The sequence below is a fragment of the Athene cunicularia genome, assembly GCF_003259725.1.
Source record: "Athene cunicularia isolate RWA chromosome 1 unlocalized genomic scaffold, athCun1 chr1_part2, whole genome shotgun sequence".
Classification (NCBI taxonomy): Eukaryota; Metazoa; Chordata; class Aves; order Strigiformes; family Strigidae; genus Athene; species Athene cunicularia.
In genome coordinates, this window is record NW_020799092.1 from 56,087,968 (window position 1) to 56,102,058 (window position 14,091).

Below are 14,091 nucleotides of genomic sequence, written 5' to 3' on the forward strand. Positions count from 1 at the left end.
CTGCATAACCTTAACAAAATAATGGAATAGAGAAGTTATCTTTCCTACATTAGCATAAGCTTACTCTTTTTTTCTAACATTATCCCAGAAAGTAACACATGTGTCAGGTTGCTGACTTGCATCATTTGAAATGACAATACTTCAGTGCTGCACTGGCTATGATCATTCTCTACTATTTTTGTTGTTAGAGACATCATTCTAACTCTCTCAAACTCTTGCAGTTTTGGTATAGAGCAATAGTAGCACATAGCTGCTTTGTTTCACTGTTTACCAGAATGCAACCTTCCACACCCTACTACAAACCCAAGGCTTTTTTTGAAAAGGATTAAGGTTGGAGGAGTGATGCTGCCTGATACAAGTCCTGAAAGCAAAGGAAATGCCAAGTTTTGATACTCTTTCTAAACCAGAACTGAATACATTTATGGTTATGTTCTCACTAGCAGTAAAAAAATGGGTAGTTTCATTCTGTATCTGAAATATGTATAAACTATATTTATGCCTCTCTCTAAGACCCTACAATGCAATACCACTATCAGAAATAGTGCTCACTGTTGGCAAGTAGGTACTGCTTTGTGTGTACAACCGTCCCTTACTGTTTCTTCCTCTCCTCTGCTTTCATGGTGTTTCTAGGATTTCTTGCTGAAAAAAGAATATAAAGCCCTGGAGTATAATCTGACAACCACTGGGGTTGAGCTGGACAAAGTAACAGCTTTTTGGGATGAGGTTAGTAATTTTACCCAAACTAAATTAAAATACAGAGTGTATCTTTTTTACCAATATTTGCTATAAAGAGCAGCTTACACTCCTTCATTTTAATTGGCTTCAGCTATCAGCAGGTAAGGAATATATTGAAAGTAATTAATGCATGATATCAAATTATCCACGGTTGAGAGACTTTGGAAGAGACCTTATAATAAGTGTTAAGGCCTGTAATAAGTAGTTACTTCTAATTTAAGTCAGCCTAAAAACAGAATCAGGCTGTGACATGTATAAACATTGGAAATCAGTTTTATAACGGGCAAGTTTTGTTTGTGTCCACAAATTTAGGATCAATATATTTAAGGATATAATGAATATATTATAGATAGGAAAAGTAACATTAAAAAATTAAGTTCATATGTTTTCGTAAGTCCATAGTATGATATACATGTCTCCATATGCATGTTTTATTTATTTTTTATATACATATAAATACACATCTGTGTACATTGCAGGGAATTGGAGAGCTGTTTATAAAAGCAAACCAGGAAGACGACAACAGCAAAGCTCCTAACACTGACAATAATCTCTTCTTCAGTAATTTTCCCCTTCATGCCTCTCCTGTTCTTCAGGATATAAATTTCAAGATTGAGAAGGGACAGTTATTAGCTGTTTCTGGATCTACTGGAGCAGGCAAGGTATTCCTATTTCTGTTGTTTCAACAAAACTCCTAATAATATTAAGCAATAATATTGTCTTATCTGTATTGTTAACTGTATCATTACTGTATTCTTGCTATCCTGTGCTCGCTGTAAAAATCATGGCTGCAGGGAAAAGTATGGATAAACTGTAAGTTTCGGTAAAGTGGCCAATAGTTATTTGAAGTTTTACTCTGTGGTAAATACGAGAAAGACTTTGCTGGGTATTTTTTGTAAATACAAGGATACAGACTTAATAAGGAAGTAGCAATTGAAATGACAAAACCGTTTTTTCATAGGAAGTAAAAGGAGATTTGCAGGAATAATGCAGACTGAAACCTAAAGTTAATGCTCATGATGAGAATCTCCCTGCCTTTAGAAGAATAAACTGGAGAACATATCCAAATGGTTCAGCGTGCTAGAAAGCAGGCTTTTTTTTTTTTTTTCTTCTCCTGCTGTGCTAACATTTTTAGGAAAAATTTGAACACAAGATTTCCAGTAACCTGATAAACCTGACATGGATTAGCCAGGTAACTACGATGCATGCCCTGGACATGTGGTATACCTGGTCACTTGTGCTCTGGCTCCTATAGTGCCTCTCTCAGACAGGCTCCCTGAGTGCCATGTGAAAGCCTGGGGATGTGCTGTTGGAACTGGTGGTTTTCTGAGAAAATTTTGCTTTAGATTAATCATCATTTTAGAACCCCAAAATGTTATCAAAACATTTAGTTTGCAGATAACACACCTGATTAACCTCATTAATACAAAATGAGTTGAAGTATGATACTCATTCACTTTGAATAGCAAGTAATTAGATGAGTCTTTCATGCTCACTGTTTTTTCTGAGATGTGAAAGTCCAACATTCATTATGCATTTGGCGACTTTTCCTGTTTTAGAAATTATTGGTGAACGTACTCATGATTTCTTTTACTTGCATGGGGTAAAATCTTTGGTCTGTTGGAGACAATAGCAAAGGACCCATCAAATTCAATATGGTCAAGGCTTCTGTATTATTTTTCAGTAATGATACCAGTAGGAAAGAACAAGGAACTAAGGCCATGATGTTGCCCTCAAGATGATATGTTGACATGCATTTTAGTGTAGTACTTCTGAATTAACAGAATTCCTATGTTGCTGATAATCTCCGATGGCTATCACTAAAGCTGATACTTGTAATACAAAAATGTCAACTAGAAAGTGCTGAAGGATGTATGTATATCTCCTTTATTCAGCTACTAAGGAAACTGAGAAAAATTCATGTTACACTGTGCAGTTTATGTGAGTATATACATACAACTAATTTGGACTTTTCAAGGCAATAAAGATAAAAGCTTATAACATTAACTGAAATTTACAAAAAATAAGGTTTACACCCCCCTCACACTCCCCACATCCCCCAAATAAATTTCTCCTTCCCTTACGCCCTCTTAATTTAAGGTTTCCTTCATGTTGCTTGAGGCTGTTACTGTATATTCCAGGATTTGTCAGGCATGTGAAACAGACTGCACACTTATGTTATCTGTAAGCCTGACATCAGCTTTTTAATACTGCTTCAATATTAGTTAGGGTCAGATTAGGTTTTTTTCTTCCATTTGTGTTATATGGCACAACATGCAGTAGTTTAACATCCAGCAAATGCAAAACATACTAAGTGCCTGTCCTTTGAAAGTTCAGAAATTTCTTACTCAGCATTTTTGAAAAGTCAGATTCTGGTACAGTGGAAAGAATCTCGTGAGACTCCCCCTGCATATTGTATAACTTGTCAAAGGATTTCTGGGCTTGACAGCATGAAACTGAGACAGATTTTTAGATCTTTGGCTGTTACGTCCCAACTTTGTTGACTGTTTATTAATGATAAGAACACCACTGGAATGGCTCTGTAACATATTTTTCCTTGTATTTCTCAATTCTATTCTTTGATCTAGTAGCCAGTGATGTGTGACAAGGTTACTACAAGCTACTGATTAACTCTGAAATTATAACATGTCAGTACTGAAATTGCAATCAATTCTTTTATGAAGGGAAATAGTAAATATACTTAGGTCATGTATCACGTAAATGAGCTAACAGTTACAGAGGAAAATTCAGATCACACTGAGCAGTTTGTGAGTAGTTGTATACACATACACAAAGAAATTGCATTTTTCAAGGCAATACAGATAAAAGGCTTAGAAACACTAGCAAAATTGTAAACATGAATTCTGTTGTACAAAGAACAAACAAAATTGTCACTGATAATGTTAAAATGAAATAACAATCTCTATAAATACTAATACCTTATGTCTCTATGTGTCTTACAGATACTTGGATTTTTACCTTGTAAAATTACTGGAAGTTTAATAACACATACTTTTGCAGCAGCATGCCTTTTTCACAAGATATCTCACACAATTTTTATCATTCACAGAATGAAGTTTTCCTCATTTCAGAGGCCTTTCGGAACTATATGTATCATGAAAATCTCCAGTACTTGCAGCTTACACTAGAACAGTACTTGTAGGGACACCTTTTACAAGACAAATGTACCATTTAAGTGATTTAGCAGAGTGACTCTCTGTTCAGTATTTCTTATGGTTGTATAGCTCTCTCATATACTAACCAAGTGTTAATGATTTTTCAGACTTCTCTTCTGATGTTGATAATGGGAGAATTGGAGCCTTCACAGGGTAAAATAAAACATAGTGGGAGGATATCCTTTTCACCTCAAGTCTCCTGGATCATGCCTGGAACAATAAAAGAAAACATAGTTTTTGGTGTATCCTATGATGAATACCGATACAAGAGTGTCATCAAAGCCTGCCAGCTAGAAGAGGTCAGTGATCTAGGACTCTTAAGACCTGTGACCCCAGGAGCTAACTAAGCTGTCTCAAATATTATAAGGTGTCTGCCTTCTCAGTCTTCCTTGCTAATTAAAAACCTGGGTAAACATATCAATGTTAAAGAAATTATGTAAAAAGTATTCCTGCAAATTTTTTTTCACTTTTCTTCCCCATAAAGAAGCTATTCCTTACAATCTTGGAAATCAACCTGTTCTCCTCCTTTCTTTTGCACTTCAAAAATGTCTCCAGGAATAATTAGAACTCTGCTCCAGAAACCTGAATTATTTAGAGGAAAAGTTGGATTTTTCTGTGTGTACATTGAAAATTCTCATACTGGAAATTACTGGAAGATTGATCTTTATGTGACAGGTAGCCCACAATTAGTACAATGATGTAGAAATGTCTTTGTGTGTGTTTGATGTTGGCAGAGGGTAGCATAGGAAAAGATATCTTTTCACATTACAAAAGAAGACAGCGTTTTAGACCTTTCCACCCTTATTGCTATACCTTAAGATCAGGCATTTTGTCTGTAACATGTAGATGAAAACAATAAATATTTAGCTGTTCTGAATAGGATCTGTCTTTAGGCCACACACTGAAACGTATTTTCCTTTAGTGACAGTCAAGCAAGAAAACAATAGTCAGTCTGTTTAAAAATAAGATGAGGTTACTGCCCTTTATCTCAGACCAGGATATAGTTAAGTGATAAAATAATCTTTTCTTATGTTTATGGCCATTTCAGCTTGTATTTGGATTGTGGTTTGCTGGAAGTCTTTGAAAGCTTCTGAAGACAGGTCAACTAACAGCTTTTGCGTCAGGCTTTCTGAAAAGAGTAGTCCTTAACCCCGGTCATAAAAGTTGTAGTTATAAGTTGTAGTTAATGCAAAAGCTCCATGAAACAACTGCTTCAAGCAGTTCAAAACTGTCCTTGCCCTTGGCCTTGTCCAGGTCTGTCCTAGAGCAGAAGGTGGTGGCTCAGTGTCTTGGTGTTGGTGGGATGGCTTGGTGGCTCAGTGTTGTTGGGATAGCTCACTGTCTCAGTGTCGGCAGGACAGCTCAGTGTTTCAGTGTTTGTGGGATGGATTGGTGTCTTGGTAGGCTGCAGCTCCTTTGTTCTCCAAACAGGTTCAGTCAAGCCAGCTTTGATCTGTGTTGGTGCAGCTCTTTGTAGGATGATATGCTTCACCTCCTAGCAGGGCTCATTATTTGAGATCAAGTTTGATACTTACAAGGATATTTTCTTCTGACTGAAGCTGAATAAATTGGGCTGGCCTGAAGAGAAGGCAGAATGGTCTGGAAGGAAGCCAAATACATTACCTTGTTGCTATTATTATGCTGCTTTCTAGTCTTGTTAGCTTTCACATCTTAGTTACCAAACAGGACTTAGCATGGGAGATTGAGGTATGGATTTAAAATATTAATTCCCTGTTTATTGCCTGATGTGACCTTTTAGAGGTTTAATTATGACAAGGGTTAGTGCTTTTTTGAATTGGGGTGGTGTGTGTTCTCATTCTCCAAAAAGGAAAGGTACCTGAGGGTTTTTGCCTATGGGAGTTCACTTAGTCCCCTCCTCTGCAACTAGGTAGTTATATAGTCCACCTGAATGTAGGCCTATTGCTGAGTCTAGTTCTTATATGGGTTCTTCAAGGTGAACCAAGGATCGGTGATAAAAACGACTTTATTTCCTTATTGCACATATGCTGTAAGTCAGTTAACATACAGCTCTTAACAGTGGCTGAGATTTACTTCCAAGTTCCATGCTCACAAAAACTTTTTTGGAATACAAAGCCATCTTCTTTGACCCACTGGGTCAAGTAGTGCCAATAAAGTACTGCCGGTTACTCTGTGTGGGTCACATCATACCATCTACTTCAGGGCTTCCTGACACACAGTGAATAGCCTGTTGTTGTCTGTCAGCAGAACAGCACACTGAAGCTGGGTGACTTCATACAAGGTGCTCTGCACTTTGTTTTAGATCTATGGAGATATGAAAATGATATTAAGCTAGTGTAACTTAAATAATTCGGGATGCATGAAAATTTTGTAACCAATCCGGTCCCACAGACTTTTGTGCATCCAAGTGGTGTAGCAGGTCTCTGAGCACCTCTTTAATTGTCATGACCTCACTTTCCTTCCCCTGCCCATCTCCTAGCTAGTGAGGCTGGGTGTTCAGGGAACAGCCAGTTCCACTGCTAAAGACTGAGGCAAAGTAGGCATTGAGCACCTCAGCCTTTTCCTCATCCTTAGTTACCATGTTTCCCTCTGCATCCAATAAAGGAGGGAGATTTTCCCTAATCCTCCTTTTGTTGTTTGATTAGAATCTTTAGAACACTAAAATGGGACATATTTTTGTCCAGAAAGTTTAGGTAGCTGCATGTTGTACTTCCTTGACTTGTATACTCAGCTTAAGAGATTTCTGCTTTCAGCTTCTTATTCTTGTTGCCTTACTGCAGTTCACCTACCCTCCAGTTGTGCCAGTATACTTGCTTATGATGTCGAACCATGAAACAGAAGATGAAGATTAAAAAGTAAATGATTATGATATGTTGGAGAACTTCATCCCTTATAAATACTCTGTCAGGATAGTTTGACAAAGTGTGTTTGTGTACTGAATAATACATTAGGACCTCGGTCTGTGCCTGAGTTTACAGGCTCAGTTAGTGTGTACATGTCTCTCAAGTATTCTTTTTACTCAAGCATAACATAGCTGTTGTCTCACTCAGTGCCCAGCACATAGGTGTGTGACTGATGAATGGTCAGATGCAGTGAATCATGTCATACAGTAGATACTGTTTTGTGAGTCTGTGTATGGGAAGCATGTGTTTTAATGGTGCTTCTTTGAGTGTAGTCCCATTTGATGGCACACATGTGGCAGAAGTATAGTGTCATACGTTTCATTCATGGTCCTTCGTCTTCATGGCTCTGCTCTGTAGCCTGTGGCATGTGGTGATACCAAGGGCAAGGAACACCACAGTGCAATTCTGTGCAAGTGTATGAGATCTGAGTTGTTGAAAGGATCCACAACGAAAGACAGTTGTGTGTTGAAGGCTCAGTGAGGGAAGTTTGTTAGGTCTAAGTACCGCTGCTTGTCATAATTTCAGGATGTCCCTGTATAAATATGTAATACTGAAGAAGTGTGAGCAGGGTTTTCAAATGCATCTCTGTGCATCAGGAAAAGCATGCCTAAGGTACTTTTAAAACTTCTGTTTGTAAAGTTTATATGTGTGTTTTTATGGTAGTATAGTCTACTTTATATGCAAAATGAATCAGAACTTGATTATAATTACATTTCTTGATTACATTTTTCCTTTGAGGACAAGCAGGGCATCAGGGGAGGTAAAATCATGTTTTACAATGTTGTTCTAATTACTGGAGTTTGGAAATGGGCAGAGGTTAAGAGAACAACAGTGGAAGGTGATAGAACAAAAGAAAAACTGCTTTGAAGTTGAGATAAAGGGATGATTAAGAGCTGAGGTGATTAAGAGCTACCTTAGTGTTCTTGATATCCTACAGAAACAGCCTTTCTGGCAAAAGTTATTTCTGAAAGCCCAGCACAAACTAAACATGACTGCAGTAAGATACAAGTGCTGTGTAGACATTGCCCTTGTCCTTGAACTCAAGGGAATGCCAATACACTTAAATTATATGATACATTCTGTGAAACATCACAGTAAAAAAGTTTTACAAAAAGGCATAGGAGAAGAACTGCTTGTTCCTTCTCCACTGACTTCTTCCTCTTTTTCCTTTACTTGAGAAATAGCAAATATTTTAACAAGCGAGGTGAATACCTAATTTAACCTGTCTTCTAAAATAAAGGTCCCAGTTTGCAGATATGGAAGTGAAGCCTTTCAACTTCTAGATCAAACTATTCCAGCACAGATCAGTAGTCCTTACCATTTGTCCTCTATGTGGAAGCTTTTTTTGAAATAAATTGGTTTAATTTTGAGTGTGCGGGTATTATCACAAATCTGTTAACCTTAAAATCTTGTATTAGCATGCTGTGATAGAGAGAAGCCAAGCTGTAATTGGTACAGATTCTGAACTCATTTCCTAAAGACAGTCTCCATAGGCAATCTTAAAGATACTGGAAAAGTAAGATAAGATTAACTGGTGCTGTCTTGGTTTATGCTGCTTTTTTTTTTCTTTTCTTTTTTTTGACAAGGTGTTTTACCATTTTTATCAAGTACTTTTCATTGCATTCATCATAAAAAACAGTTAACAAGAGAAGGTGAACTTCTGCCTAGCACATCAAATTAAGTGCTAGTGAACAAATCTAACAGTGAGAAACCATCCTCCATAATTAATTGATTTTTATTCTCAGTGCTCAATAGCAAAATCGACTGAGAGATGTGAACTGGATGAGTTTATATGTCTGTGGAAACATGCTACTAAACTCGAAGTAATTCCACAAGTGTAACTTCCCTGGAGATTGAAGGGTTGTATTAAGGTCTTGACAGGAATAACATGAATATAAATGGGAATTTATAGGAGTAGCCGATTGGGTTTGCAAAATCCTTATTACGGATGTAATGAAAAATGGGGAAGGAACGTGGCTTGATTTTTAGGCTGAAAAATCAGTATTAATAGCTTACTAGACACAGGGTGTGGGATTTCTGTTTGGTTTTAGCACTTGCTAAGTTAAAAAGGTAAAACATTTGGACAGTTGAAACAAGAATCTTCATGTCTTAATACTGTTAACACTGAACAAAGTTATCCTAACAGAATGCGTTCCTCTAGTCAAGACTGCAGAAGCAGGCCCATTATACTTGTTCTTGTTAAAAAATAAACAAGCATCGTATCCCATTTGGAGAGGTGCAGTAATTCATTAGTTTTGAAACCATACTTCATGACTTCTGTTTTTAGATTTTTTGCAATGTAAGACAGACATTTTTCCACCTAGTTAGTTCATTTGATCCTTCAATAGTTACCTAAGAGGCCATAAACACATAATGGCAAACTACCTTTAAAAGATTACCCCTCTTAAAGTAAACACATGTTCTGATTTTAGAGCCACCAGCTGCTCGTGAATGTAATGTTTAACATGGCATGCAAATAGAGGAAGTGTTTCCATATGAAATCAAATAATAAAAAGAAATTTCACTAAAGAAATTTGTGGCCAGATCCTGTAGTTTTTGAGCTGATTTTACTGGGAGTGCAGGAGATGAGATTCATTTTCATCTAAGAATTTAGACTATACAAAGAATAACTAGAGAAAGAGACAGTCAGTATGCCAAGGCCTGGTTTGTGTGCCTGCACGCTGGGCATCTTGTAAAGGATGTAACCATCCCTGGTTGCCAAATTCCCTGCAATGTCAAGGATGCCCTGAAACAGAAGCACATATCCTTGCATCCCACTATACTGCTCCAGCCCCTTTTACCTGTGCTGGTTTGGGGTTTGTTTGTTTTTTGTTAGTTGGTTGGTTTGAGGCGCTTTTTGACACATAACTAAATCAGTAGGAGTTGAGAGGTTATCATGTCAGTGAAAGAAATACTTTGTGCCCTGATTTTGTGCCTGTTTTTCACAAGGGATATTGACAGACCACAGAGAGAGTGGAAGAGAGGAATAATAAAGGTTCAGGTCTGGAACTGAGTACTTTGTAGTAGGTAATTCTCTACAAGAGGATATTGCAGTTGTGTCTGGGTTACCTAATCAGGTACATGTCTACAGTGTAAACTACGTGACAGCAAGTTGCTCAGCCTGTCTTCATAGCTGGAGAGAGCAACAGACATGTCAAGGTGAAGTTAATCTCGTCCTAATGTAATGTAACAGCTAAAATAGCATAAATGCCTCTTTCAGGCAGAAAGTGCTTATAGTATGTCAAATCTCCCACTAAAACCATTGCATCTTAGAAACGTGGGCCCAAAAGCTTTATACTTTTTCCACCTTGCACTGGTATGATCCACTGGCATGAGAAAACTCCTCTACTGCAATTCTTTTCTGTGGCCCAAAATCATGGGCAGGTCAGCTGTGAAGCTGCTGACGCTGTGAGTTCCCTGGGGTAACTGGAAATAAATGGGCTGGCACTGTTTCTTTATAGCAGGGAAGCATCTTGATTAGACAAAAAAATATACTCAAACTAGCAAATGCACTGACTTCAAGAAGTTTATCAGCGATCAAATAAATATGTTTAACAGAGCCCCTCTGCAATGTTCTGTGTAGATATCGTTTAGTTAAAGACCTGTTTCTGTCAAGACATCTCTCACCCCCTCTTTCCCTGTCTTAGGTACAGGGCTCTGGACTGATTGGATGTTGTTCTATCTTCTTGATACTTCTGGAATCATATTTAATTCCCTTACCCTGCATTTAACCTACCTACATGCAGCATACCGACTACTTCAAGTTTCAAAAATCTGTTCCATGGGAATGTTTCCCCATAGAGAAAACGAGTTTTGTGAGCATTCATGTGAGTGTTGCGTGAGCCTGACACTCTGCTCATGATCACAAACTCTTGCAAAAACAAAGCTTATGCTTTTGGATCATGAATCCTTCATAAATGGTTCAGCTGAAATCTGAAAAGCCTTGGCTTCATAGGCAGAGAGAGTTTCCTAAATAAAATAAAATAAAATTCTAAAAAGTAATTTCTCATTTGAAATACTTTAAAGAGATCTAGTTTTCTGGCTTCTGGCCCAGGAAAATGAGGACATGAGTATGTTCAAACTTGTTACCCAAGAGTCAAGAGATAAAAAATTTCTGGAAAGTCTTCATCTTTTAAAAGTTGACAGAAATGTTCACTGGTACGTATAAGTCTAAAACACAAGACTAGGTTTGAAAATTTTAAAACTTCAAATTTTCAGTTTAGTTCATATCTGTCTTACCTCCAAGATAATTTATTTTCTGAAAGTCAGGACAAATTGAAAGTTATGCTGTCTGCAAAATGACATTTCAAATTAATTAGCTAATGATTTTTTGTAATCACTGAATTCAAACCTGGAGGTTTGTTTCTGTTCCATTTCTACCTTGTTGGCATATTAAAGTTGAATATCATTGCTTGGAAATACAGAAGTGAGAAAGCAGGCAACAGTAAATTTTCCTCTTATGACTGAAGGGAAAAATTATCAAATAGGTTGGAACACTATTGCAGCTCCTGCCTGAAATGCTTGATGCTGCTTCTGCTTAACTTGTATTCAGCTTCACTAGGCATTTCATATAATAAAGGCTTCAGTGTTTTTCTTTTAATTTATCGCAAATAGTCCATACTACAGAAAGGGAATTGCAAAGTTTATTTAGAGGCAGCTTCTCTAAAACACAAAGTGTTGAAAAAAGAAGTACTTTGGTAGGTGAGAAGGAGGTCATGATGTGAATGGGTGGATTTTCAGGGAACTGAAAATAAACATGGGGAATGTTAATGGCAATGAAGAAAAGGAAGGTGATAGAGGTGGTAAAGAAACAGACTGTAGGAAAAATGGAAGTGAAATAGAGGAAAGGGTTAGTGAAGATGAAATGGAGAGAGTCAAGACCACTACTCTGTTCCATCAGTTTCATGACTGTTTTACCTTTTTGGAGGGAAGGCAGAAGAGCAAAGATCTAAACCCACATCATTAAGGACATATTTAAGGAAGAAGGAGGGGTCCCCTAAGTAAAATATGTATGTTCTATCATTAGAACTGCTTGAGTAGCCTTGGATATATAAAGCAAATATATGCTGGAAGGCATGGTTCTCAGAAACTCTTTTCTGTCATGTTTTATTATCTTAATTCTTGCAAATGATTAATCAAATTATTTTGATAACAAACGATCTCTACAGAAGAGACTTGGATTGTGAAGTGCATTCTGAGGTTTCCTTTTTTTATAATGAGACCATATTTCCTGTTCACCCTGAAAAAAAAAATTACCTTAAACTACCATCTTGGCTATATTTTTCCATACCAAACCCAAAGGTATTGTGAGTGTCATTGCTTTGCTGCTGAGGTTGATGAATATGACTTTTACACTGTTAAAAATGCAAACAGATATTAAAAGGGGTGCCGCCTTCTTGGGTGTGCACCTTGAGATTGGTTAGCTCCTGATATTAGAAGCACCCATGGAAGTAATTAATATCTGTGAGAGCTGTGGGGGTTTTCTTCTCTGAAAAGTTACCAATAGGTTTTTCAACTTAAGCATTTAGAAATAGGTATGTTAAAGAAAATCCAGTGGCTACCTCATTAATATGCTGGGGTTTGTGCTATTCAGCATCATTACATTAGGTTTGTCCCTGGCTTGATTTCACTTCCTGCATAAAATGACAGCAAGGGTGTATTTGGACCAGCCCTATGTACTTTTTTACAATAGGTAATGCATGTTCCAACAAACAGCATTGTGTGTCTATTGGACTTCATCACTCTGTTTACGCCTTTGAAAGAAATTACTAAACATTTTTTAATTATTCTAATTACAGCCTGAAAAGTTCTTTGTCTGTTCCATGCCATATATTATCCTGAGGTAAAGGGTGGAAAAGAGCAGAAGGGGAACTCATTAAAAGTCTGATTAAAATTCCATGTTGACACACCTGCAATGAAATATAGCTGACGAAATCCCACCACCATTTAAAACAATGGGAACCTTGGAGTTCATTTCAGTGGGGTTAGGATTTTACCCTGTTTGCAGGGGAAGACATACTGGGCCCATTCTTTACCTGAGCTTTTTTGGAAGAAGTAGAATCAGGAAAAGGCAATGACACCCGCACCATTACAGGCAGCAGTACTGGTAGAAATGGGAAACAGCTGAAATCAGCTTAGATATCTAGATACTTAACCATGCAAATCCCGATGTTCAGGTGAAGATATTGGGTAAATGTCAAAGTTATAGATGAATAGCGTGACTCCCACATGCATAACAAGCAATAGGACAAGAGGTAATGGCCTCAAGTTGTGCCAGGGAAGGTTTAGACTGGATATTAGGAAATATTTCTTTACAGAACGGGTTGTTAGGCGTTGGAATGGGCTGCCCAGGGAGGTGGTGGAGTCCCCATCCCTGGAGGTGTTTAAGAGTAGGGTTGACTTAGCGCTGAGGGATCTGGTGTAGTTGGGAACTGTCAATATTGGGTTAATTATTGGACTGGATGATCTACAAGGTCTTTTCCAACCGAGATGATTCTGTGATAGTGAAACCACAAGTGGTCTGAGCAGAATAAATGCCAGAAAAGCTTTTATGCCAGAATTTCACATGTTCTCTCTAAATAATTCATGACCTATAAGAAAATCAGTTTTCCATGTTCAGAAAATCTTTAAAAAATATTGCTGGCCCGGTTTTCACATCCCTCTTTCTGCAAATACCTGAGCTGTTATGTATTAGGATTTGCTAGTGTGGCTTTCCTTTTACAAGAGTGAAATAACTAGTTAACATGAGAAGAATTTAAAAATCACCTGCAATAGATTTTCCATACCTAAGAGCATCTTGATTTTAAGGTCAGAATCCTCTAAGTCAGGAAGTAAATGCTATTATCAAATTAAAGAGTTGGGAGAATCTCCCATTTCCTGACAGACCAGGCAGTCAATTTCTAGCCCTTGAGTGGCTGGACCTTTCATCTGTCACTGATCCAGGGCTGAACAGCATTGTTCACTCTGTTCCTGAGGTCAGGGCAATTTACAGGGAAGGAAGAAGGAAACATTTCTCTGGAATGACTTTTATTTATTTATTTATTCTGCAAAACCTCAGAGGCTTGGAATGCCAAAAGGCTGCCCAACAGACAGTGATTAACAAAATCACAGCAGGGGTGATCAAAATTGAGTTATATCTGACTGTATGAAATGCAAACTTCTAGGGAGCCTCTTGAATCCCAGGTCCTATTGCCCTGGAAGCGCTTCACGTATCTTCCAGTCTTTTTCCCAGAAGCTGCAGGATTTCTGTGGGTGCTGCAGAATGCATGCAGACAGCTGAGTTCCTGTGTGCCCCTTGG

At 37.7% G+C, this 14,091-nt stretch overlaps 1 protein-coding gene across 1 annotated transcript in view; it reads left to right on the forward strand.

The window, feature by feature from the left end:
• The window catches only part of CFTR (cystic fibrosis transmembrane conductance regulator), a 91,544-nt gene that overhangs the window by 30,274 nt on the left and 47,179 nt on the right, over positions 1-14,091 (forward strand). The window contains exons 9-11 of the mRNA XM_026867912.1: positions 631-723; positions 1,215-1,397; positions 4,019-4,210. Of these exons, the coding sequence (XP_026723713.1) occupies positions 631-723; positions 1,215-1,397; positions 4,019-4,210 (468 nt within the window). The remainder of the gene's footprint in view (positions 1-630; positions 724-1,214; positions 1,398-4,018; positions 4,211-14,091) is intronic.